The sequence below is a fragment of the Eptatretus burgeri genome, chromosome 6, assembly GCF_056783735.1.
Source record: "Eptatretus burgeri isolate ZD-2024b chromosome 6, Ebu_testis_v1, whole genome shotgun sequence".
NCBI lineage: Eukaryota > Metazoa > Chordata > Myxini > Myxiniformes > Myxinidae > Eptatretus > Eptatretus burgeri.
The window spans coordinates 12140819-12168667 of record NC_140966.1 but is presented as its reverse complement, the minus strand read 5'-3'; the positions used below and the strand labels follow the sequence as shown (position 1 = coordinate 12168667).

Here is a 27849-nt window from a genome sequence, read left to right as displayed (position 1 = left end):
TTCCCAGGTCACTTCCACGACAGTGATCAAGTTCCTGTCAACCGTCTTTAGCAGAGAAGGTAACCCAAAAGAGTTGGTATCTGACAATGGTTCACAATTCACATCTCAGGAATTTCAAACCTTTCTGAAAGAACGAGACATTACCCACAGGAAGTCAACTACCAGCAAGTGAATGGGGAAATTGAGTGATTCAATAAAAGGTTAAAGGAAAGCTTGCTCACTGCTAACATTGAGGGGAAAGACTGGAAAACATTGACAATGGACTTTCTTCAAACATACCGGGCAACTCGACATGCCACTACACAGCGATCACCTGCTCAACTGCTTCATGGGAGAGAGATGCACACCAAGCGACATGTATCTAGTTTGCAAATGCCAAATCCCAACACACCGTCGCACAAAGACACGGTGCTCATTGTACAAGAAAAGCAGAACAAGCAAGAGGTGTACACCGACAAACGCCGTGGAGCAAAGGATGTGAACTTTGAATGTGGTTCCTTCATCCGAGTGAGGAAACCTGGCATCCTCCGAAAAGGACAATCCAAATTTTCAGTGCCTCTCCGAGTTATGGAGCAAAGAGGATCTCACATGTACAAACTGTCCGACGGACGGATCTGGAACGCGTCTCATTTAACATCTGTCTGTCAAAGGAATGCAAGAGATGATGCCGAGCTACCATTCCTTCCTGACATCACCGCACCACCAGCACAAGACACATCAGAATCTGTGCCGGTCGGCCGGGATGCTGGAACTCGCAGACCTCCAGTCTGGACTCAAGATCATGTGATGAAGTCATGCAAAGTCCTTTGAGAATAAGAAAAGGAAGCTAATTGGCCATGCTTATTACTACTGTACTTGTTTTATGGTTAATCCATGCTGTGGCAATTATTACATTTCAACTTCTAGTTCATTGATATTATTGTTGTCCACTGACATACGGAATGCATGTGGTCAAAAAAAGGGGAATATGTGGTGTTGTTTATAGACTGAGAGGGTGTGATGAGGAAGAAGGAGTTCCAGGTGAGAGGTCACGAGGTGTGCAGTGCAAAGGTTGTTACCTTCTGATGATCGGTTGAGTAAAACTGTTGGAGAATATTGGATTCCTCATTCTTGGAGTACTTTACGATACAACATTAACCCATGGGCCACCCTTGTGCAAGGTGTACTTCCCAGTTAAGCCTGGTGTTGGCTCAGGGATTCGGGTGGTTGGCTTGGGATCTTGGGGTCCTGAGTTTGAGCCCTATTGGCTGTTGAATTAACACCAGGTGGGGTTGACTCAGCCTGTCATCCTTCTGAAGTCGGTGAAATGACTACCAGTATACTAGTATAGGGGCACAGCATCAGTAGCATTGTCGCACCCCAACAAAATGATAGCAACCTGGCAGCCAAGCTGCCATATATGCAAGAAGAGGAAGGGGAAGAAGAAGAAGAAGGAAGAAGAAGAAGGAAGAGGAAGAAGGAAAAAGGAAAAAGGAAAAAGGAAAGAGAAAGAGGAAAGAGGGAAGAGGGAAGAAGACGACCCAGTGTTTGCCTCTGATTAATGTTGCATGAAGGCATGGGAGGAGGTTGTGGATGGCCATGTATGCAACTGGAACATATTGCCAGTCATGGCATTGATGACAGGCATAGGATGCCGTGATGAAGAACAATGTCAATGGCTCAGAGGTCACTCAGCATTTTCTCCACACGTTTGGTTTTAATATATTTATTCTTCGAAAGGTTTTCTTTTAATCTCTTATTTAACATCTCTCCTTTTATCTCCTAACAATCTTTTGTTTCGTTTCGTTCCGAAATATTGGTCTTTGTTTTACCCTTATGGTAAACATACAACAATAACAACAATAACAACAATAACAACAATAACAACAATTACAACAATAACAACAATAACAATAACAACAACAACGACGTCCATGTTGACACGTTGCGCACGTGACGAGACACGAACGGCTGACGTCATCACGCACATTTGGGACCGTGAATGTCAAAAGCCGCAGTTGAAGAAGGTAAGGCCATGTTTATTTCCTCCAACCACGCATTTTGGACGATGCCCGTTTTAAATTTTCCGAAATGTGTTTCGTCGCAGGACGGTGAAAGATTAGACGCGCGTTGTTGGGTTTTTGTAGTGCTGTGTAAATATTTTTTCCTTGGGTTTCGCCTCATAAAATAGCAATTTATTTAATTGTTCTCCTCATGACAATGAAGGGTCCGGTGAGCGAGCAGCGCTGACTGGACCTCGTCGACTTGACACGGTGTGCGTGGTGTGGTGGCTCGAGTGTGTGCACACACCTGTGATTGCGGAATGATGACTCAGGATGACGAAGATTCACTTGATCAGTGTAAAATGTGTAAATTTTTACCCAAATTTTGGGTACCAATCCAAAACCATGATCTTTTCTACCCTCCTTAACCCAACCCAAATCCTTCCTTCAAAATTTCCAGTTTTACCTCCTGAGAGTTCCATCTTGTCCACCCCGTGCATCCTTTCCTGCCCCCCATTCCTCCCCACACCCATTGTTTGTCTGCCTCCCTCTGTCCCAACTGACTGGAAGAGGGGCCTTGTTGTCCCTCTCTGGAAAGGGACGGGTGATCGCCAAGACTGCAACAACTACCGAGGGGTGACGCTGCTCTCAGTGCCGGGCAAGGTCTTTGCTCTGATAATTCTTGATAGGGTTCGCCACCATCTGCTTGAGCACCAGTGTCCAGAGCAGTCAGGCTTTACACCAAAGAGGTCAACGATTGACCGTATCCTTGCCCTTCAGGTCCTCACCGAATGCAGACGAGAGTTTCGGCAGGGACTGCTTGCAGCCTATGTTGATCTCTGTAAAGCGTTCGATTCAGTGAATCGGGATGTCCTCTGGAGGATTCTTGGAGGTGCCACCTAACTGATCGATCTGATGTCTGAACTCTACTCTGGTACTGAGAGTGCTGTGAGATGTGGTGGTACCATCTCTGACTTATTTCCAGTTGTTACTGGAGTTTGTCAGGGGTGTGTAGTGGCCCCCACACTTTTCAGCACTTGTATGGACTGGATTCTGGGGAGGATGTCAGAGAGATCAAGCTGCGGTGCATCGTTTGGGAATGTCAAGATCTCGGACCTTGATTTCGCAGATGGTGCAGTCATCTTTGCGGAGACTTTAGATATCCTTTTGGGGGCCCTCGAGGTGCTGAATGAGAAGTCGGAGCCACTGGGATTATGGGTTTCTTGGGTTAAAACTAAGATCCAGGCTTTCAATGACATCTTGGATGCTGCTGTCCTGTCTGTGTCTGTGGTGAGGATGTTGAGGTCGTGGAGAGATTCACTTACCTTGGCAGTGATATTCATGTCTCTGCTGGCTGTGAGTCAGAGGTCAATAGACGTCTGGGTCGGGCCTCGGGAGTCATGGATTCACTGGATCATGGGGTGTGGCGCTGCCGGTACCTGTGCGGGAGGACGAAAGTCCGAGTTTTCAGGTCCTTGGTGCTTCCAGTCTTGCTCTATGGATGCGAGACTTGGACTCTGACCAAGGATCTGAGATGGAGACTTAATTCTGTTGAACTGTTGAATGTGGGTTTTAAAATATGATCCAATAAATACCTTCTCTCTCAGCTTCATTTTACCTTCAAACATTCAATGGAGATTTCCATGAACGTTTTCATGTGAAAGTTCTCACCATGGGTTTGCTGTTGATGTTTTTTCTTGCATTGGTTCGGACACTTCAATTACCTTTTTATTTATTTCTCTTTTTGTAAAAAAAAATTAATACCATGAATGACATGTTTAATGACATTCATATCTGTTTCATTTTGAAGACATGGAGGGTGAGTGGGAGACTGTAGGAGTTGGAGAGAGAGTGGTAGCAACTCCTGCAAATCCAAATCGGTGAGTATAATATTACTTGGTACAATGACTAATTTTAATTTGAAATTTTAAATTGAAATTACCTTCGACCAGTGCACTGCCACCACAGCTCTTATCTTATTTACACATTTTTCATGCCTTTTTATTCACAGAGTATAATGGTCAACAAAAGATGTCGGCATGAGCATCTAAAGTCTAAACACAACCCTTTAGTCAAGCTTCCCACCAACATTTAAACTCGTGTGATGTCCTTCAGGCTCCAGAGTGCAATATCCTAAAAATCTGTGGGCTTTTTAACACTTCCCATTTGCATCACTTGACCTGACCGTTGAAGCCTCTCCCCATAAGATACAACACTGCTCTGAATGACCGTTGTCTTGGAATGCGTAATAAATTTTTAACAACCATACTTTAGTGCTTTCAAAATATTTGAATCCTCCCAAAAATATTATTTTCCTCATCAGAACATAATTGGGTGTCGGTGGATGGAGATATGTTTTCAAGAAACAGAAGGCACATTAAGTCAATAAATTTGTCGTGTTGACAAATGCTGTGGTTGAAACTTTAGCACATAGAATGGTCTTTAACTGGGATTGCATTCCATCATTGTTGCCACGTTGGCCTTCATTTTGCAGCACTCAACTAGTTAAGCCAGAAACCATTATGAATGCCAAATTTCCGGACATGTGGGTTGTTATTTAGTACATAAATTTCCTTTTTTTAATGGGAATGAACAATGATACTTTGTCTTGTCAAAAGGATAAAACCCGGTGAATTTGAGAAGTCAGTGTCATATTAAAATGATGCCCAGCAATGTGACATCATCTCCCTATGCCTGTCGAGCCTTCATGACTTAAAAGTTTCTGCACATTGCTATATCATGTCGGCTCCCATTTCTATTCCTTGGTTTTTGGGGGTTTTTTCTGGGAACCTCCGACCCGATAAAATGTGTTGGCATAGTCCAAGATTTCATAACAATTGTGCACTTTGTAATAAAGGCACCAAACTTTGCACATACATAGAATAATACCAAATGATCTTTTTCAGATATCGGGGCACTTCAAATTATACCTGTCTGCACATGGGCTGTGATGTTTATATAGGCAGATCTATCTTGGTACTGTATACAAATCAATGTTAAAAATAATCGTTCAGTCATTTTACATGGACATGACGATGTACCCGCTGAAATTCCACGTTATGTAAGACATGACTTCAAGTCCTCAAATATTCCTCCTCAACCCCAACTCCACAACTGTCCCCGCCCAACCCCAAGTTCTCAACTGCTCCCCAACCCCAAGTCTTCAACTGCCCCCCAACCCCAAGTCTTCAACTGCCCCCCAACCCCAAGTCTTCAACTGCCCCCCAACCCCAAGTCTTCAACTGCCCCCCAACCCCAAGTCTTCAACTGCCCCCCAACCCCAAGTCTTCAACTGCCCCCCAACCCCAAGTCTTCAACTGCCCCCCAACCCCAAGTCTTCAACTGCCCCCAACCCCAAGTCTTCAACTGCCCCCAACCCCAAGTCTTCAACTGCCCCCCAACCCCAAGTCTTCAACTGCCCCCAACCCCAAGTCTTCAACTGCCCCCAACCCCAAGTCTTCAACTGCCCCCAACCCCAAGTCTTCAACTGCCCCCAACCCCAAGTCTTCAACTGCCCCCCAACCCCAAGTCTTCAACTGCCCCCCAACCCCAAGTCTTCAACTGCCCCCAACCCCAAGTCTTCAACTGCCCCCAACCCCAAGTCTTCAACTGCCCCCAACCCCAAGTCTTCAACTGCCCCCAACCCTAAGTCTTCAACTTCCCCTCCCCAACCCCAAGTCTTCAACTGCCCCCCAACACCGTCTACAACTCCCCCCAAGCCCAAGTCTTCAACTGGCCCCCAAGCCCAAGTCTTCAACTGGCCCCCAAGCCCAAGTCTTCAACTGGCCCCCAAGCCCAAGTCTTCAACTGGCCCCCCAAGCCCAAGTCTTCAACTGGCCCCCCAAGCCCAAGTCTTCAACTGGCCCCCCAAGCCCAAGTTTTCAACTGGCCCCCCAAACCCAAGTTTTTAACTGGCCCCCCAAACCCAAGTTTTCAACTGGCCCCCAAGCCCAAGTTTTCAACTGGCCCCCAAGCCCAAGTCTTCAACTGCCCCCAACCCCAAGTCTTCAACTGCCCCCAACCCCAAGTCTTCAACTGCCCCCCAACCCCAAGTCTTCAACTGCCCCCAACCCTAAGTCTTCAACTGCCCCCAACCCTAAGTCTTCAACTTCCCTCCCCAACCCCAAGTCTTCAACTGCCCCCCAACACCGTCTACAACTCCCCCAAGCCCAAGTCTTCAACTGGCCCCCAAGCCCAAGTCTTCAACTGGCCCCCAAGCCCAAGTCTTCAACTGGCCCCCAAGCCCAAGTTTTCAACTGGCCCCCAAGCCCAAATTTTTAACTGGCCCCCAAACCCAAGTTTTCAACTGGCCCCCAAGCCCAAGTTTTCAACTGGCCCCCAAGCCCAAGTTTTCAACTGGCCCCCAAGCCCAAGTTTTCAACTGGCCCCCAAGCCCAAGTTTTCAACTGGCCCCCAAGCCCAAGTTTTCAACTGGCCCCCAAGCCCAAGTCTTCAACTGCCCCCCAACCCCAAGTCTTCAACTGCCCCCAACCCCAAGTCTTCAACTGCCCCCCAACCCCAAGTCTTCAACTGCCCCCAACCCTAAGTCTTCAACTGCCCCCAACCCTAAGTCTTCAACTTCCCCTCCCCAACCCCAAGTCTTCAACTGCCCCCCAACACCATCTACAACTCCCCCCAAGCCCAAGTCTTCAACTGGCCCCCAAGCCCAAGTCTTCAACTGGCCCCCAAGCCCAAGTCTTCAACTGGCCCCCAAGCCCAAGTCTTCAACTGGCCCCCAAGCCCAAGTCTTCAACTGGCCCCCTAAGCCCAAGTTTTCAACTGGCCCCCAAACCTAAGTTTTCAACTGGCCCCCAAGCCCAAGTTTTCAACTGGCCCCCAAGCCCAAGTTTTCAACTGGCCCCCAAGCCCAAGTTTTCAACTGGCCCCCAAGCCCAAGTTTTCAACTGGCCCCCAAGCCCAAATTTTTAACTGGCCCCCAAACCCAAGTTTTCAACTGGCCCCCAAGCCCAAGTTTTCAACTGGCCCCACAAGCCCAAGTTTTCAACTGGCCCCCAAGCCCAAGTTTTCAACTGGCCCCCCAAGCCCAAATTTTTAACTGGCCCCCAAACCCAAGTTTTCAACTGGCCCCCAAGCCCAAGTTTTCAACTGGCCCCCAAGCTCAAGTTTTCAACTGGCCCCCAAGCCCAAGTTTTCAACTGGCCCCCAAGCCCAAGTCTTCAACTGCCCCCAACCCCAAGTCTTCAACTGCCCCCAACCCCAAGTCTTCAACTGCCCCCAACCCCAAGTCTTCAACTGCCCCCAACCCCAAGTCTTCAACTGCCCCCAACCCCAAGTCTTCAACTGCCCCCAACCCCAAGTCTTCAACTGCCCCCAACCCCAAGTCTTCAACTGCCCCCCAACCCCAAGTCTTCAACTGCCCCCAACCCCAAGTCTTCAACTGCCCCCCAACCCCAAGTCTTCAACTGCCCCCCAACCCCAAGTCTTCAACTGCCCCCCAACCCCAAGTCTTCAACTGCCCCCCAACCCCAAGTCTTCAACTGCCCCCAACCCCAAGTCTTCAACTGCCCCCAACCCTAAGTCTTCAACTTCCCTCCCCAACCCCAAGTCTTCAACTGCCCCCCCAACACCGTCTACAACTCCCCCCAAGCCCAAGTCTTCAACTGGCCCCCAAGCCCAAGTCTTCAACTGGCCCCCAAGCCCAAGTCTTCAACTGGCCCCCAAGCCCAAGTCTTCAACTGGCCCCCAAGCCCAAGTCTTCAACTGGCCCCCAAGCCCAAGTCTTCAACTGGCCCCCAAGCCCAAGTTTTCAACTGGCCCCCAAGCCCAAGTTTTTAACTGGCCCCCAAACCCAAGTTTTCAACTGGCCCCCAAGCCCAAGTTTTCAACTGGCCCCCAAGCCCAAGTCTTCAACTGCCCCCAACCCCAAGTCTTCAACTGCCCCCAACCCCAAGTCTTCAACTGCCCCCCAACCCCAAGTCTTCAACTGCCCCCCAACCCTAAGTCTTCAACTGCCCCCCAACCCTAAGTCTTCAACTTCCCCTCCCCAACCCCAAGTCTTCAACTGCCCCCCCCAACACCGTCTACAACTCCCCCCAAGCCCAAGTCTTCAACTGGCCCCCAAGCCCAAGTCTTCAACTGGCCCCCAAGCCCAAGTCTTCAACTGGCCCCCCAAGCCCAAGTTTTCAACTGGCCCCCAAGCCCAAATTTTTAACTGGCCCCCAAACCCAAGTTTTCAACTGGCCCCCAAGCCCAAGTTTTCAACTGGCCCCCAAGCCCAAGTTTTCAACTGGCCCCCAAGCCCAAGTCTTCAACTGCCCCCAACCCCAAGTCTTCAACTGCCCCCAACCCCAAGTCTTCAACTGCCCCCAACCCCAAGTCTTCAACTGCCCCCCAACCCCCAAGTCTTCAACTGCCCCCAACCCTAAGTCTTCAACTTCCCCTCCCCAACCCCAAGTCTTCAACTGCCCCCCCCCAACACCGTCTACAACTCCCCCCAAGCCCAAGTCTTCAACTGGCCCCCAAGCCCACGTCTTCAACCGGCCCCCAAGCCCAAGTCTTCAGCTGGCGCGCAAGCCCAAGCCTTCAACTGGCCCCCCAAGCGCAAGTCTACAACTGTGCCCCCAAGCCCAAGGCTTCAACTGGCCCCTAAGCCCAAGTTTTCAACTGGCCCCCAAACCTAAGTTTTCAACTGGCCCCCAAGCCCAAGTTTTCAACTGGCCCCCCAAGCCCAAGTTTTCAACTGGCCCCCCAAGCCCAAGTTTTCAACTGGCCCCCAAGCCCAAGTTTTCAACTGGCCCCCAAGCCCAAATTTTTAACTGGCCCCCAAACCCAAGTTTTCAACTGGCCCCCAAGCCCAAGTTTTCAACTGGCCCCACAAGCCCAAGTTTTCAACTGGCCCCCAAGCCCAAGTTTTCAACTGGCCCCCAAGCCCAAATTTTTAACTGGCCCCCCAAACCCAAGTTTTCAACTGGCCCCCCAAGCCCAAGTTTTCAACTGGCCCCCCAAGCCCAAGTTTTCAACTGGCCCCCCAAGCCCAAGTTTTCAACTGGCCCCCCAAGCCCAAGTTTTCAACTGGCCCCCAAGCCCAAGTTTTCAACTGGCCCCCAAGCCCAAGTTTTCAACTGGCCCCCAAGCCCAAGTTTTCAACTGGCCCCCAAGCCCAAGTTTTCAACTGGCCCCCCAAGCCCAAATTTTTAACTGGCCCCCAAACCCAAGTTTTCAACTGGCCCCCAAGCCCAAGTTTTCAACTGGCCCCACAAGCCCAAGTTTTCAACTGGCCCCCAAGCCCAAGTTTTCAACTGGCCCCCAAGCCCAAATTTTTAACTGGCCCCCAAACCCAAGTTTTCAACTGGCCCCCCAAGCCCAAGTTTTCAACTGGCCCCCAAGCTCAAGTTTTCAACTGGCCCCCAAGCTCAAGTTTTCAACTGGCCCCCAAGCCCAAGTTTTCAACTGGCCCCCAAGCCCAAGTTTTCAACTGGCCCCCAAGCCCAAGTTTTCAACTGGCCCCCAAGCCCAAGTTTTCAACTGGCTCCCCAAGCCCAAGTCTTCAACTGCCCCCAACCCCAAGTCTTCAACTGCACCCCAACCCCAAGTCTTCAACTGCCTCCCTCCCAACCCCAAGTCTTCAACTGCCCCCCAACCCTAAGTCTTCAACTTCCCCTCCCCAACCCCAAGTCTTCAACTGCCCCCCAACACCATCTACAACTCCCCCCAAGCCCAAGTCTTCAACTGGCCCCCAAGCCCAAGTCTTCAACTGGCCCCCAAGCCCAAGTCTTCAACTGGCCCCCAAGCCCAAGTCTTCAACTGGCCCCCAAGCCCAAGTCTTCAACTGGCCCCCAAGCCCAAGTCTTCAACTGGCCCCCAAGCCCAAGTTTTCAACTGGCCCCCAAGCCCAAATTTTTAACTGGCCCCCAAACCCAAGTTTTCAACTGGCCCCCAAGCCCAAGTTTTCAACTGGCCCCCAAGCCCAAGTTTTCAACTGGCCCCCAAGCCCAAGTTTTCAACTGGCCCCCCAAGCCCAAGTTTTCAACTGGCCCCGCAAGCCCAAGTTTTCAACTGGCCCCCAAGCCCAAGTTTTCAACTGGCCCCCAAGCCCAAGTTTTCAACTGGCCCCCAAGCCCAAGTTTTCAACTGGCCCCCAAGCCCAAGTTTTCAACTGGCCCCCAAGCCCAAGTTTTCAACTGGCCCCCAAGCCCAAGTTTTCAACTGGCCCCCAAGCCCAAGTTTTCAACTGGCCCCCAAGCCCAAGTTTTCAACTGGCCCCCAAGCCCAAGTTTTCAACTGGCCCCCAAGCCCAAGTTTTCAACTGGCCCCCCAAGCCCAAGTTTTCAACTGGCCCCGCAAGCCCAAGTTTTCAACTGGCCCCCCAAGCCCAAGTTTTCAACTGGCCCCCCAAGCCCAAGTTTTCAACTGGCCCCCAAGCCCAAGTTTTCAACTGGCCCCCAAGCCCAAGTTTTCAACTGGCCCCCAAGCCCAAGTTTTCAACTGGCCCCCAAGCCCAAGTTTTCAACTGGCCCCCAAGCCCAAGTTTTCAACTGGCCCCCCAAGCCCAAGTTTTCAACTGGCCCCGCAAGCCCAAGTTTTCAACTGGCCCCCCAAGCCCAAGTTTTCAACTGGCCCCCCAAGCCCAAGTTTTCAACTGGCCCCCAAGCCCAAGTTTTCAACTGGCCCCCAAGCCCAAGTTTTCAACTGGCCCCCAAGCCCAAGTTTTCAACTGGCCCCCAAGCCCAAGTTTTCAACTGGCCCCCAAGCCCAAGTTTTCAACTGGCCCCCAAGCCCAAGTTTTCAACTGGCCCCCAAGCCCAAGTTTTCAACTGGCCCCCCAAGCCCAAGTTTTCTACTGGCCCCCCCAAGCTCAAGTTTTCAACTGGCTCCCCAAGCCCAAGTTTTCAACTGTGCCCCCAAGACCAAGTCTTCAACTGCACCCCAACCCCAAGTCCTCAACTGCCTCCCTCCCAATCCCGTCTTCAACTGCTTCCCTGAGGCTTAATTCTTTCCACTCCAAATCTTCAACCTTCCCTCCCCCCACCACCACAGCTCCTCACCCAACTCTCCCCTCCCACCACCACAGGTCCTCACCCAACTCTCCCCCCACCACCGCAAGTCCAAACCAACTCCCTCCCCATGGCAAGTCATCACCCCCCACCCCAACCGCATGAACTCACCTTCCATTCTCAATCCTCAAATCCTCAACCATAACTCTCCCCTCCCAACCCCAAGCCCTCAACTCACCCCTCCCAACCCCAGGCCCTCAACTCTCCCTCCCAACCCCAAGTCCTCAACTATTCCCCCTCAACCCCAACGCCCTCAACTCTCCCTTCCCAACCCCAGGTCCTCAACTCTCCCATCCCAACCCCAGGCCCTCAACTCTCCCCTCCCAACCCCAGGCCCTCAACTCTCCCCTCCCAACCCCAGGCCCTCAACTCTCCCCTCCCAACCCCAGGCCCTCAACTCTCCCCTCCCAACTCCAGGCCCTCAACTCTCCCCTCCCAACTCCAGGCCCTCAACTCTCCCCTCCCAACCCCAGGCCCTCAACTCTCCCCTCCCAACCCCAGGCCCTCAACTCTCCCCTCCCAACCCCAGGCCCTCAACTCTCCCCTCCCAACCCCAGGCCCTCAACTCTCCCCTCCCAACCCCAGGCCCTCAACTCTCCCCTCCCAACCCCAGGCCCTCAACTCTCCCCTCCCAACCCCAGGCCCTCAACTCTCCCCTCCCAACCCCAAGTCCTCAACTATTCCCCCTCAACCCCAACGCCTCACCTGCCCCCCCAACCCCAAGTCCTCCACTCTCCCATCCCAACCCCAAGTCCTCAACTATTCCCCTCAACCACAACTCCTCAACTGGCCCCCCAACCCCAAGTTTTCAACTGGCCCCCAACCCCAAGTCTTCAACTGCCCCCAACCCCAAGTTTTCAACTGGCCCCCAACCCCAAGTCTTCAACTGTCCCCCTCCCAAGCCCAAGTCTTCAACTGCCCCCCAAGCCCAAGTCTTCAACTGCCCCTCCAAGTCCAAGTTTTCAACTGCCCCCCCAAGACCAAGTCTTCAACTGCCTCCCCAAGTCCAAGCCCTCAACTCTCCCCTCATAACCTCAATTTTCAGCTTGTAGATATTGTAACACCTTCAACATCACAACAATTATCTCAGACAAACTGGAAGCTGTCATTTGCACAGAATAGACACCAGAGCACTTAAAAAGTCCAGTCCAGCCAAAAAGGAAAGACACTGGCACAGGCTACAAATCACTTGCTGAAAATCTTGTAAAATCAAATGAATGAGGAAAACTACCAAAACACTCCAGTTGAACAGCCGAGATGAAGGTGGAGGTGTTGAAATAACTCTACTTGCCAATCGGGTCAAGTGTCATAAAAATGCAACTTCAATGCAATATTACAATGCTGCAAAGGGTAGATAAGATAATAAGGGAAACCTCAGTTAATGAAGCCAAAGATGAGCCAGTTGTATGTGTGCACACCAAATCACGGTCATCAAGCATTGAAAAAAACCGCTCATGACACTTGTTGCTTTTCTGTGGACAATCAGCTGCCACTGAACACCTTCATTAAGCAGAAACATTGCAGATGGATCACCATGTTCAGGCCAGTGCAACACTTGTTGGGGACATGGAACTCCTAGCCTGCCTCAGTATAAGTGACATGATTGCCCTTGAAGCCAAGCATCACAGAAAGTGTTTGGTGGGACTATAGAATCGTGCAAGAACAGTTAAGGCAGATGAACAGCAAAGTCCAGACAGGGAGTGCATTATATCCAGAATTGTCTTTGCAGAACTTGTGATATACATTGAAGAGACCCATCAGGAAGAAGGTACCAAACCAGTATTTAAATCACCCAACTTTATTCACCTCTATATGTCAAGGATGGAAAACTTTGGAGTTGAGCGTGACAGGAAAGTGCACAACACATGTCTTAAGCAAAAGTTACTGCCTCAGTTTCCAGATCTGCAACATAATAGCAACTGTCGAAATGTTCTGTTGGCATTTGATGACAATATCAGTACTGTTTTAACCATAGCCTATGTACAGGACAATGATAGTGATGCTGTGGTTCTTGCAAGAGCTGCACAGATTGTACGACAATACATGTTTCACGATCCGAAACTCTTTGATAACTTGTTCCAAGAGAACTCAGTGTCCAGCCTGTTGTTTGCTCAAGTTAACATAGTGCGAGAAGGCCTCTTCATCAAAGAGCAAAGTTATAAACCAGCAGCACCAGCTTGCTATTGCCCCAGCTACTGAAAATCAAGTGTCAAACACATTTAAGATGAGCCTTTTTATCAGTATCCAACAAAAAAGGTAATCTTCAATGCACAGCTCTGTGCTCTTGTGAGGGAGAATGCCCCAGAAATTAAGTTTGTTGACCTTGAACATTTTTGTTCAGTATCGATGTTCATGAAATGAAGTACAAGTGTCACTTGTTGGAGCTGTCATTTATACCTGTGTCTGACATGAGCCTCTGTGTTTTTATACCAGGCTAAAATAGACTATTTCAAATGACAGACATGTGCATACATGTATTATGACAATTATGTAATTGTTTGCAGATTCACACTGTGTTTTTAATTATTTTATCAACAGTGCTCATATCATCTTGTTTTTTTTTAAAATATGAGTCACCGTGTGTTATTCTCAGTTCAAATATATACGCATTGTTTCAATTGGCTGTGCATACGCACACATATATGCGATATCAAATGCACCAATATCTGAAAATGATCATTATATATTATTCTACTATTGGTATAAGTTTGGTGCTTTAATCACACAATATAGAATAGGTTTGGTGTTTGCTATGCCGATGGACTAATACCCACCTTTGCTCACACGTCATATTTGCTTCTGTCAAATGTCCACTTATTTCTTTCTGCCTGTTCTCTGTACTTTTGTTCTTCATGAACCTCACTTTTCAATAAAATAAAAATAACGTCACTAACTTTTCATTTACGACCACACTTGCTTATCCTCTAATTTAATTGCAGTTCAATCAGGACTGCCATTTGGTCTTTGCTGGTCTGTTGACGTCACTCAGGGAAGTTAGTTGTGGTGGCAATAAGCACGTCATCACGTGCATTGCTAAACTTTTTATAAAGTCTTCCAACAATACAATTATTTTATTTTATTTTATTTTATTTTTTCCTTGCTGTGATCTTCCAACACCTCCAGCTTTCTTTCTTTCATATCCGATACATCTCACTTTGTTTTGTCCACAATTAAACACCTAAGATCATAGACATTTAGAGATTGGCAGAATTATGGACAGTCAATATCAACAAGACAAATGTATAAAGTTGAACACCTGATTTGTTTCTTTATTTTTATGCAGAGGTACCCACTGATGTTTGAATCTATAAACAAATATGGTGAAATGGAACTTTGTGTGATTTTTGTCGAAGCACGTTTTCAATACAGAGCCAATGTGGGTGCACTTCATTTCAATCAGTTGTTCGATCTATTTCTTATCTAGCACTTTTCATTTGGAAACTGTCTCAAATCACTTTATAAGGAAAGAATAGGTAGTTAAAAATAAACAACTGTAAAATGATGGTTTTTAAGAGAGATTACAAAAAAAGTCAATGAAAATGTGCTAATTTAAAAATGCATCGGTTGGTGTAGCTTTGTTTCTTGTCATGTTTTGCTGATTAATGCCTAAAGGTGGACAGGTGGATCCAAAGAATTCTTGATTGCCACAAGTCTTCATCCATGTGCGAGGAACGATGACAAGAGATTCTCGTTGTTAGAATGTTGAGTTCTTGCAGGGGTGTATGAATAGAATGGTGTGCTTATGTCAGAAATGTCAGAAATGTAAGCAGGAAGCAATTTATGTTTGGCTTTGAAGGTTATCAACACTTAATTTGCCTATAACATAGTTGTCGTGTGGGCATTCAGTGTGATGTTTATCTTGCACAATTTTTCACTTTTCCCACTAGGCTTCCTCATGAGCGGGTAATTGTAAAAAGCTTGGTGAGTACCTTTTTCTAATAATTGAAATTACTTGATGCATAAAAGGTTTGTAGTTTTAAGCTATTAAGTACTGATCTTGTTTCTTCATACATCTTTATGCATGTGTGTGCCTAGATGTGTTGTGTGCCATTTTATAAAATTCAAACAATCAAAATCTGCAGTTACGAAGCATTACATGTATATTTTTATATTTGTGTCGATTTTGGTTTTTTAGATGTCCAGTTGCTCATGGAATGAGAGCGACCGGGGACCAATTGAGGAGTCGTGTGCTAATCAGAAACTCTGTAATATTGGTCTTCTGGACAAGGGAGAAAGATCAGACATGTTGGAGGTGTGTTGATAATTTTTTTTTTTTTAAATATCTCCTTTGTTGAAGCTTTTTCTTATGCCATGTTTTACTGATGAATGCTTCGATGTGGTTTATTTTTCATTATATTCTGTTGGTTCCATGCATTAGACATGCTGTTAAAATGAACACGTGTGTGCATGTTTGTGAGATCAGTTTTTATGAACTCAATTTTTCTTTTGTACCGCAGCTTGGTGTGTTGAATTTGGATCGGATGGAAAATGAAGGAAGGGATTTGGCCGAGGTGAGTAATTGGAGCTTATGAAAATGGTGTGGGATTTAAAGAAAACAGAGCTTAACAACAATATTTCAATTTGAGTGAATGATGGGTCATTGGGCACACTTTTTATTTTTTATTTTAATTGTATGCTTCTTTTTCTTCTTCTTTTTTTTTTTTACTAGTTGAGATATTTCTCTTCTGCATTATTTATTATTTTTCCTTTTCTTAATGTCTACCATTTTTCTGTGAGTTTTCTCATCTGCTCTTGATTTACCTTTTTGTTGAGTACTATGTGTAGTGGATGACACATATTCATATTGCATATAATATGTGAAAGTCTCAGGATTTGGTTTCCCCTCTTCCCCACATAACTTCAACATAATCTCTTTTCAACCCACTCTCCCCCTCCCCCCAACCCCCATCCATTCCCTTCTACATACATTGTACTATTTTATGGAAATGGCCCCTTATCTTTAACCTTTTATATTGCCCCTATGCTTATAATGGTATTGTTTTTTTGTCAATCTTTTCATTGCAATATTTCTACAGGCATGGTGCCCAGAGTTGGGACCACTTCTTGCTGCACTTGCTGGGCCCCTGAGGCCTGGTGCTGGTGTCTGGTTAGTTCTTGGCTTGCTTCCTATGTGGCCATACTCAAGGTCTCATAACAAGGTTGGATCTTTTTGTTGGACCAAAAAACAATGCTGGAACTATTTTTTTTTTTTATCATTAATCAAAGGATCGTAGTGGAGCTTCCACTTGTATCACACAAGGTCCACAGTTATCAGTCGACAATAGTGTACTTTTACATTTGCTACAATGACATTGGTAGACAATTGACAAATACATAATATGTTATGTGGGATCTGAACTTAGGTTCAAGGCATCATGAGCTCGAGGTTCAGGGAGGAAGGATAATAGGCCAACCAAATACATTGAGATAATGATCTGCTTTACATTGAAGGTACTCGGAATAAGAATGAGTAATAACAGTGTATTGTTATGGAGAAATCAGCACAATATAAAGAGTTGGCCAATTGCAAAAGCAGATCATTTTACCCTCTCCCTATCAAGACTGGAGTCCCAACAAGTAGTCCATCGGTCAATGTAAAAAAACCAAATTTTCATATAGAATCTTGGCAACTGTGTTTAATTCCATCTAAATACATCACTGATCAGAAAAAATGTTGTTGCCAGATTTTCTGTGTGGTCCCAGGGTCATTTTTGGTACAAAATAAACTTTGGTGTGAAAAATGCGATAATATTTGACCAAAAATTTAGTTTCTTTAGTAAGTATACTGTGTGACCCCTTAAAATGATCAGGATGATCCAATCCACTATGAGGGTATGTTTCCATATAGTCATGAGTCCCTGTGTGTGACTATTGTGCAGTTAAATGCTATTAATGTATAATTCTTCACTACAAGTACCAGCACATGGGGTCTCAAAAAGATGAGCATTTGAATTTCCAATGGACAAAGTGTCGCATTAAGAATTTTGCAAACATTAGTCACTCCTATTGTGAACCAATGTGTCCCACTTCAAACCACATATATTTACACCTGAGTCCTTGCTCCTTACGTTACTTCTCTTCCTCATCTTGTCCAATTACAGTGGGTTGTGTGTTGTGACATTTGTCCTCATCTCCTGCGCAGTGACAGAATTCGGTGCAGACAAGATTGCGGTGTCTGCAAGAGCACCTGCCTGAGCATGTCCTGTCTGTGGATGCACAGCTGCATCGCGTCAGCTGCAAAACTGCATCTGGAGCTGGTGCTTCCTCGGTCAGCACTGGCACAAGTCGACCATCTTGCTGCTGCCATCCAAGCTCTAGAGGGTTGGGGATGACTGGGTCTAGGACCAGGTCCTGTGACCAAACACTCGCCTGTACATGTGCTCGCCTGATATGCTCCAACCAAGCACCATGGGTAGGTGGTAGTTTGTCCACTCCTTGTTCAGGCTTCAGTAGTTTGAAGAGGTGCCACCTGAGGTCCTTCGCCTGGGTGATGTGGTGTTGTCTAGGACAGAATAGTGCGCACAAGAACTCTTCACAGCCCTTGACCACTTCAGTGGACGGTTCTGCTCCTTCTCCAAGCTCAGACAGTGCAGCAAGTACCGTGGGGCTTGATGCAAGGAATGCTGTGAAGCATCCCTTTTTGCACTTTCCTTGTATGTGTCCAGTTGTATCGCACCCGGTCAGTGCGTGCCAGTTGATTAAAGCAGATGCTTTATCTGGACCAAGTTGGTCAAAGATTGGTTTCAGCATGACTTTGTGACGGCGCTCCCTGGTGCCCATGATTACTGCTGGTTCGATGCCCAGTTGTGGCACCCTGCGAAGAGCCACGAGTAGGACATCATTGTCTTGGGAGTATAGGTGGACTCTGAGTCCTGTTTCTGCAACTTCCACCGCATGTAGAATCATGAGAGTGTCTGCCTCTTTGTGTGCTCACACCTGTAGAGACAGGGCAGTCGGAGTTTGTCACGACACCACTGCATGTCACGGTCACCAGGTTCCCAGCAGTACTCATGTCAATACGTTTTTGAGCCAGGTACAGAGTGAGTGAATCCTTTGGGTCGTTGCTTGCGAGAAAACTACCTTTGTCTCTGATGCAAGTAGAATCTTGTACTATGTAGGATCGGATTCTCTTTGACTTGCCTCTGCGCCGTTCTCTTGTGCCTTCCTTCAGTGAAGATACTTTGGTATAGTTATCAAAGATAACCCTCACTTGGTCATAGCCTCGAGCTTTTGAGTCGATTATCTTGACATATGACGTGCCAAGGTCACTGCAGTTATTGAAGTTCTTGACCGCCATCAACTCCTGCAAGACTGCCATTCCATCGACTATGAGACAGCACCCCTTCTCTTCGGTCGGTTTGTGTGTAGTAGCTTCTTGGGTTGTGTCACTATCGGCCTGCACAAGATTCTCCAGCAGGTGGATTACTGTGCTTTTGTCAGTTGTTGGGTGGATCGATCCATCTGGTTTCATCAACACCCGGTTTGTGTATGCAAACTCGTGAGTGCCAATCACTGCTTCCAAATCAATGCCCTCTCTTAATGACCGCGCTATCACCAGCATCCTGGCAAAGAGTGATGATGTTGCCTTCAGTATCACAGCTTCGGAGCCAGCATTCAGTTTGATCTCTTTTGCAGATGCACTCCAAGACAGCAGTTTGACCTTTGTCATCTTGGACCATAGTTTTTCATTGACAGTCAGACATTCTTTAACGAATCTCAGATAGGCACCCATGCCAACCTGCTCTGTTGACAGCATGCTCTCTTTGACATTGTTGGGGAGTATCTCCTTTGACAGGAGCTTGAACATGCGGCCTGTCATGGCCGGGGGATCAGGCTCAGTACTGGACCCCTTGAAGATGTTGCATTGTGCTCGCACCGTCTTCAGCTGTACAATAGCTCGTTCCTAGCGACAAACTTTGGCCTGGGAGAGGCAGTGGTGTTGATGTGCTATAGCACTGTTGGATAGTACAGCCAGTCTTTCGGTCTCTGCTGAGAGGCGTGCCAGCTCAGGGCCTGTGAGACAGAACTTGAGTAGAGTCTTTGGGTACGACGTGATCCCAGAGATTCCTCCTTGACCTTTGGTAAATTTGTTGAGGTGCTCCATGGCTTGGTCTACACCAATGCAAGTGAATGGAACAGTGTTGCTTGTGTTCACCGTGAAGTCGCCATTCACAAACTCCTGCCAAATATCTGGATCTGTGGTTTTCATCTCATGCATGCGAGCAATGTACTCAGGGATGTTTTGGGCATAATCTAGCCTGTTGTAGGCGAAGAAGTAGACACACAGTTTCTCCAGGGCTGCCAAGTAGAGGAACCAGTTACCCTCACGTGTGGCACGCTGAAACTGGAGCAGCAACATGACCTGATTCATGTACATGCACACCCACTTGTACATTGCATCCTTGTCATGAGTGACATCATACTCTAGCAGCTGCTTCTCGATGTTCAGAGACTCCAGCTTCACTAGGAATGCCTGGTGTGCCATGTGGACATCCTGGTTGGTCCTGCATGCATCAGTCAACTCCTCTGCTGCTGACCGTAGGGAGTCACACACTGCAGGATGGTCTTCCAGGAATGCACCCAGCCAGAGGTCGAACAGTGCTTGCAGTGTTACCTGGTGAGCTTGAAGAGCCCTGTTGTGATGGTTGCCATTGATAATCTGGGTCACCGTGACACTGCTGTACAGGTCTGCTTCCTGCCACGCCTCATCAAGGTCGCTCCCCTCAATTGTCCTGCCCAAGCGCCGCAGGGCACATAGCACAGTGTGAAATGCACCAGGGCATAGTACCCACTTGTTCTTGTACTGCCGGTCAAGGTATTCAAGTTTCAGTGCCCTCTTGTACTGGTCCATATACAATATACATGGTTGCCACCAGTTTGCTGTCTGGTCCAGTCACGAGATCATTCACTCTTGACAGCTGATCCAGTGCCGTGACCAAAGTGGTCCATTCATGGGCTGCAGCGTTGATGATGGGAAGCCCAAAGGCCTGGTCCACTACTGTGGGAGCATCCGCGGGCAGTGGGATATGTGTGAGTGAATTGTAGGCAGACCAAACAGGTACAGGCTGTTCTCCATCCATCCTGTCAGCTGTGGGTTCTTCTGGTTCACCTTCCTCTGTTGGCAGTGTTTCTGGGCCAGGCTCATGAACAATAGGCCTGTTGAAGAAGCATGCCACCATCCACCCAATGTCATTGGTCTGTGATCTGCCGTAACTCTCATCATACACTCCCATCTTGTAGTTGGTGTAGTGTGGACTCCTTTTGGGCTTTGGGTTCCCCTCAATCGTACATGCAACCATGTCGATAACAGTTGGTGGCACATCTTGTAGGCCTGCAGATGTCAGACTCTCACTGAATTGCACTGGGTCCACCACTGTTTCGCCTTGGTCCGATCACTGGTACACTCCAAGGGCTGTTCCATGGAAACTCCCTTTTCCATCTGGGGTGTCCACTTTCTTGTTGATGTTGTCCAGAGAAGCCCGGATCCTCTTGTTGCGCAGAAGGCCTGGTGGCACATACACACCGTACTCTCTGATATTCTGAGAGATGGCATTGGCGATGTTGTTACGTATTTTAGTAACACGGTCATAAGAGACCCCAACGCCAAACTTGCTCAACAGCGATACCGCCTTCTGACTTCGGAAGTTGTGGTACATGTACAGTGACAGTCCAACAGCATAGGGACTTTCAAACATACTGTGGAACGTTGACTCTGATGACATGGGGGTGTGTCACTTGTTTGTCTGTCTTGCAGGCCTGTACTATTGATTGAGACAGGATGAGACACGAGTTGTGCAAGTGTTCGGTGCATGTCTCGGTTGTTTTCGCTTTTGCTCCTTGCAAGACCCATCTTGTGAAGATGATCAGTTCAGCTGGTACACCTGATTCACTACACCCGACCAGTGACCCATTAAAGGACCATGGATCATCCTTTCTAGACCGTAGGACAGCTTGCCTAATTATGTTGGAACACCAGAAGATTGTGTTCATCTCTCCTTTGATGTCTCTCTCCTCTATTGCCTGGTCTATAGCAGAGCGACCAGCTTCATTGGAATGTAGGACTGCTGGCTTCCTCCCTCGTGCATCAGTGATTGTGAAATTTGTGATGTTCTGTTGGATTTTCTCCAAGAGGACCTGCCGAGTGATTTTTCTCGTTGGGAATTCCATGATCGTGCATCATATTGGTGTACGGTGCAGCCACCTCGGTCAGTGTGATGATGTCTCCTTGATTCAAGCGCTCTTTTAATTCGGCAAATAATTCAATCTCCGCCGAAATAGATGCCACAGTGTCTTTGTTTGACTGGTTGTCCCTGTTACTGAGCCTTTGGGGCTGCTGCACGTAGCGCTGCCAGTGCATTGTGTGGAAACTTGTGTGGTACCTGATGTCCCTGGACAGGAAGTCTCTCTCCACAAGGATGTCTGCCATATTCAATTTCCATTGGTCATTATGACTGGCATCTACAATCTTTTTGACTGATTTTCCAATGTCTGAAGTTCTGCATAAGTGAACCTGCTCTGGGTTTGAACCAGATCTGGCATGTTTCTTTTCGTGTTTGATATCTTGGCAGTAGAAACAAAGCTCTCAGTTGAACGGGCTGATGTGGGATCGTGTGAGTGACCTTTTCATTGACTCAGCAGATTCACTGCTATCAGGCATAGTGGTACTACTTGACATTGGTCGTCCCCCTTCCTTCTTGTATGACAACACGCTTGAACTCTTCGCAGACGGTGCTTTCTCGTACCGCTTTTTGTCTCTGTCAGTGTGCCCTTTGTGTGTCACCTCACTGTAGCATGTCCTGTGCCATACAGCATGGTTTTGTTCCAAGATCTCCGCTGACAAACCATGCCGCCGTTGATTCAAATGAACGAAGTCAGGATTCCTATATTCAACTCTTTGACTGGTATAGTCAAGAAATTTCTGATAGCTTTCACGTTTTGGATACGTCAGTGACTCCAGCTCTCTCCCTTTGTTTTTAGTGTTCACCCACTGTTCTCCTTGGCATTTGAGGCAGAGGTCAAAGTCAATTGATTGTTTCTTTATAGGTGGTTCTCCTAATGCTGCAGAGGTGGCCATCTTCGTTTATGTTCTCTGTGAAGGTGCAGATGTTGGGTTTGACACAAGTCGGCAATCAGAACTTGTAACGGCAATGAAGTCGTAGCTTGGATGTATTCATCTGCAACTTACGAAACAAATGCAATAATTATGTGACACCAGTGGCGGATCTACCGGGGGGGGAGGGGGGTCGGGGTCTGACCCACCCCCCACACAGCCTCCCTCCCCCACAGACCAAAAAAATGCCAAATTTTCTCACATATACACTCCAGCTTTGCTCGAGATTCTGCTGAGCCTCAAGCAGGCCGCAGAAACGAATTTCCGGGTGCCTATTTTTCAAAATTTTTTAGGGGAAGACCCCCAGACCTCCCTCACGGACTACGCGCCTTCGGCACTCATGAGTCAGGCCCGACCCCTCCGCCCCCCTTGAAATTGCCTAGATCCGCGCCTGCAGCCCAGTATGTTACCGAAGATCATAAAATATCAGTTGTTAGTAGAATTAGTGTCGTATTTTGTATTATTAAATTTTTAAACAATCTAACCATATTTTGACTCTGAGGGCACAAAATACCTTTAGGAAAAGATTGGCAATATTTGTTTTCGTATTTTACTAGATAATTTGGATGAATTGAAATGCATTTGCCAAAAGTCTGGCTCCCCAAAAATTGAAAAATATTTTTACGGCAACTAAAAAATTTTTTCATACTTTTGCTCAGAAATCACCCCGGGACCAAATAGAAAAACTGGCAACATGTTTTTTTATGTCCTAAATACTATTTAGAGGAATTTAAATGCATTTGCCAAGATTATAACAAAAATATGACAAGATTTAATTTTTTTACATTGACTGATGGACTAAAGGCAGAGTTCTGTGCCCCATCCTATTCATGATCTTCATCAATGACCTCTCTGACTCTCTGGAAAATTCTCTATCTCTTTGCTGATGATTTCACCCTCTGCCTTGATATCCCTCATCCTTCAGAAAGGCAGGCACCATCCTCTTCCTTCTTTTCACACCTTGTTAGAATCACGAGCTGGTCAAACACTTAGAATGCTGTATGTCGTTCAATCCTGACAAATCTCACCCTCACTCATTTAGAGAATGCACCTATATTACTAGATGTAGTAGACCTTGTATTAATTTACAGCTTGGTGTTTTACTAATATTAAGTGTATTATTAAGTGTATTAAGGTGTATATATTAATGTGTATTAACTAATAATTGGTATATTAAGGTGTACTAATACTAGGTGTATCAAGACCTTTTCTTCAAGGAACATGGAAAGAAGTCACACTTGTGTTAGCTGCGTATATGCATATCACATCTATTGTTCATGCACTTAACCACGCTGCACATAGCTAGCCAAAGGTTCTTCCTTATTCACAACCTTGTATTCCTCCAGCATGATTGTTTGAGCAGCTGCATGTTATTTGATTTATGTTATAGGTATTGGTCATTTTAAAGTCCTATTTGACTTCTCAAAATTAGGTTTATCAATTAACAAAAGTCCAGTACACTCTGCTTTCTTTACATTGCATTTAAACACACCCCTTTGTGCAGATGGCTGCTTGTCTTTACCGCAACGCTCTTCAAGCTGCACAAGGTCCTGGTCGATCCACAAGTATATGGGCAGATGTGACAACAGCCAGACGTGTGTTGAGTGCGGTTGCAGCCTGGGCTTCTGGGAGTGATGGCAAAATGTCAAGCAGGGGGTTGGAGTCAGCATCCTCAACTGAAGACGATTTTGTGATGGCAGTGGAGTCGGTGGAGGATGACGATGTGGAAGGGGGTAAGAGAATTTGGAGCCAAAACAGGAAGAGGATGATTTTGAGATTGATTACTTTGGTTTTTGAAGCTGCTTCAAACTTATATATACTAACAGGGTACCTGTCACTGACGGGCTCGTCGACGTCTCATCTCAAATAAGTGTGTATTGGTAGAAATGGGAATTCAGTGTAAATATTCCATCCGTCCATCCATTGGAACCATAAACTGTGCAGAGCATTGGTGCTGCCGAAGCAGTCTCCTTGGCTATTGGGCACAATCCTGGGAAGGTCACCACTCTGACGCAGGATACCAGCAAGCTGGCACTCATTTTGCTTACCTCGGAAGGATGACAGGCAGTCAACCCCACCTGGTCTTAATTCAACAGAAAAGTGGGATTTGAACTCAGAATCCTAGGATCCCAAGGCGACCACACTAACCATTAAGACAACACCAGGCATAGGATTTGTTTGTGACCTTATAAAGCTGTATAAAATACAATGACAACAAGTAAAAACATACACATTGTACAGTGTGGAGATATCACATTAGGTGGAACTGGTAACCTTGGCAACCTCGTTCCATTCCATCAGTGAAGATTTCCAATCCATGCTTGTTGTACCTCCAAAGTACTTGGGAGTGTGGGTGATATTATGAAAGCTTGGCTGGGAAACTAATTTCGGCACATTTTGGGCCTTCCGCCTGATGGAAGATCACCAAATTCTTTCCATGCCAACCGACCATCTACACTCTACAGGCACCTATCCCTCTCCATATCGCTTCTTCAGTCCCCAATCTGCTGCCTCTCTCGATACTCCCCATAGCTTTGCTTTTGGCAATTTCCATTCTGGTTTCTCATTCGATGATCCATAGGTCAGTCGTTTCAGTTTCACTTTTCTACATCAGTTTCACTTTGAGATATCAGCTTTGATTCATCACAACTAGTGATGCAATGCGAATGGTGCACGAAAAATGTCATCAAAAATTATTTTCAGGGGAATCTTTTTTTGATTTTTCTAAAGTGTGTAGAGGGGCCTAAAGTGGCTTAAGGGTCTTAAAAGGTCAAAAACGGGTCCAAAGTGTTTTATGGGTCTAAGAGCCTTAAATGGGTGTGAATGTCTCAGGGCGAAATAGCAAAAGCGGTCTGAGATGTCCAAATGGTCGGAAATTGTTCAAAGGGTCTAAAAAAGGTCTTTCGGTCTGAAAAGTGTCGAAGACGGTTTACATGTCTCAAAAGGGTCTAAATGGGTATTAAAGGGTCTAAGGGGTGTAAAGGGTCTAATAGGGTCGACTGACTCTACAGGGTGTAAATTAGTGAAGCTGTAGTGAAGCAATTACCTCAGATTAGTAAATATATTAACTCGAGAGTACAACACTGCAATAACGGGCCAAATGGCCTCCTCATGACCGCCTATTTAGGTGCAGCTTGGGTTAAAAATCTGATCCTAGAAAGTTAATTCACGACAAAACTTTGGGAGCTCAAAGCAGTAAGGTCACAAACAAAAATACATTTCGGTTTTAGATACAGAAATGGACAACCTATTTTTCTGTTGCAGCCTCTTCTTCCTCTTCTCAGGGAGGTGGCATCACTTTTTTTTCTTCCATCGACCAGCTGACAGTGAGATTTCTGGGCAAAGTCATGCCTAATAGAGAAATGTTCTATCAGAACCTCATTCAAGGTTACAGAAAAGCTCACGCAGAAACGTCCAAAAAGTCCTTTAATAGCTCGTTTTAATATGTAACGAAAAAGGTTGTTACGTAACGGCTCTGGAAACACCCGCCAACCCTCTGCAAGTGTAAAACTCAAAAACGTTTGGACATACACCCACCCTCACCAAACTCCAAACCCCAAACCCCAACCGTGACACGTTCGGTATGTCGCTTTTTAATGGCCTCTCAGATAAGACATCGTTAAGAGGTCAGAGATATCGATAATATTGTAAGAAATGCAATATATCTCAACTGTAATTGATTATTGCTGTGATAGTGACCAGACACCATTTGAAAATCAAAAAAGAATAATGGTTGCCAAGGTTACCGGCTCCACCCACTACGATATTTTGTCACTGAATTCCCGTTTCTATCAATTAATTCACACTCCAAAAATTTATTATTTGAGATGAGACCTCGACGATGAAATCAATCAAACATCGATGATCAACTTACGATCAAAATCAAATCACAATGTTAACTTTGTTCTTTTAAATTGTACGGTGCATGTATAGTTGACGTGTATATTTGGTGAAGTTAGCTAAGATGGCAACCTTTTTTCGAACAAAGTATTTTCATCCTTGAGAGTCACGTCTTTAGATGAGCAGTAAAATTACCTTTAAATCGATGTGTGGATTCTATTTGTACTATCTGCGGTTTTTGAATGATTCGCACATTTGAGAGGTACCGATCATGGTAAGGTCTTAATTGACAGTTATTTTTCACATTTGAATCTATATTTTACAATCAGAGGTAACCACCTCACCAAATATATCGGTATCTGAGTTGAAATCCGAAAGAAAATGGGCTTTTTATGAAGCATTGTATATATGGATCTTCATTTGCTGAGATGGTGGCAGCTCGTGTGTTTATAATTTACTAGTACGTGCCCGTACGTGCGTGGCCATACGTGCAATAAAAAAAAAACTTTCAACCGCGAGCCAGAAACAACAACCACACAGGCCGTTCCTTTGCTCTCGCGTGCCCATACGTGCATGGCCGTACGTGCAACCCCCCCCCCAAAAAAAAAACCCAACAAACTTTCAAACAAACACACAGGCCGTTCCTTCACTCTCGTAAACGACAACTGGATTGGAGCATTATGTTTATCTATAAATGCGCATAAGAAATTGAGAAATTATTAGAATACACTAAATCATCGCTATCCGGAAGTGGTGCATGCCCGTATGGAATGTTCACATGCATTCCACAAATTATCGCTTGCATTGAAGTAACAACTTCTGTGATACTTACACACACAGAGTTAATTAAAATCAAGTTTACCTCCCTGTCTTTGCTTGCCATGATATTCGCTGCCATTGACCATTGCCACTCCTACTCCACGGTAAATAAGGCACCGATCCCCATCGTAACCGGCACGGCACGTGACGTCATTGTAGGCCGGCCGCGCACCGGCCTACGCAGCAACGTGTCCTTTCATTGGTTGGTAAATAAATGGCCATAACTTGGGAAGCACTTGTCCGATTAATATCAAACATGGAAAAGGCACATCCTCAGGTCCCCAGCAATATACCTGGCAAGTTTCAATTAGATCGGACCAGTGGTTGTCGAGAAACAGCGGTCAATGGCTGTAAATATGTAAATAGACACCCTATTTTTGAAGGACTACCATTTGAAAAATAATCGGTTTGCTGGTTTGTGCTGTGGAGCCTCGCGTTGCGCGCGCGCACGCACACACACACACACACACACACACACACACACACACACACACACACACACACACAGCTGGAGTTATAGATAGATGAATTGTGAGAAAAAGACTGTTTAGGTGCATCGTGGTAAATAATGTGATCCTGTAAAGTTTCATGGTGATTAACCTTCGGAGCTCAGAGGAGTCGGGTCACAAACAAAAATTTTTCTTTTTTATATGTAGATATGCCTACGTGTACCCTGTCTACTTTGGGGATGTGTTGCTGATGAGTGTGACGAATATCAAAGCAATTTTTCTCATAATAATTTAATCAATGGAATAAGGGGGAGGGGTGCGTTACTCATGTCGCCACTTCACCTATTATATTCTGCTTTTTACTGATGATATTACCCTTTTTTGATTAATGACAGTTATATTCAAGTACACATCCGTATAAATAAATAAATAAACCAATTACCATACATATTTAAATAAATATAAATCTCTTCCAAAAGTGGTCAACGTTGGCAGTATATCTTCTTCCTTCTTCTTCAATGCATGTTATAGATCGGTGGCATACTTAATAACCCGGCAACATCAACGGCACATTCACCAGCATCCATTCGAAGAATGACATCTAATTTCACTTCTAAGGTAACACTTTTACAATT

At 46.4% G+C, this 27849-nt stretch overlaps 1 protein-coding gene across 9 annotated transcripts in view; it reads left to right on the top strand.

Moving 5' to 3' along the window:
• LOC147024262 (uncharacterized) overlaps positions 1–27849 on the top strand; it is a 96240-nt gene that overhangs the window by 7806 nt on the left and 60585 nt on the right. For 2 of the 9 annotated variants that reach the window (XR_015058954.1, XM_085884029.1), the window contains exons 1-7: positions 1886–2006; positions 3793–3862; positions 14884–14917; positions 15132–15248; positions 15454–15507; positions 16033–16155; positions 23611–23839. Coding sequence is in view for 7 of the 9 variants with exons in the window: in XM_085884029.1 (XP_085740155.1) it covers positions 1982–2006; positions 3793–3862; positions 14884–14917; positions 15132–15248; positions 15454–15507; positions 16033–16155; positions 23611–23839 (652 nt within the window). In the remaining 2 variants the exon portion in view is untranslated. Of the gene's footprint in view, positions 1–1881; positions 2007–3428; positions 3659–3788; positions 3863–14883; positions 14918–15131; positions 15249–15453; positions 15508–16032; positions 16156–23610; positions 23840–27849 lie in introns of those variants that run through there. The other 7 variants (XR_015058953.1, XM_085884025.1, XM_085884032.1 and 4 more) reach the window with 6 other exon arrangements.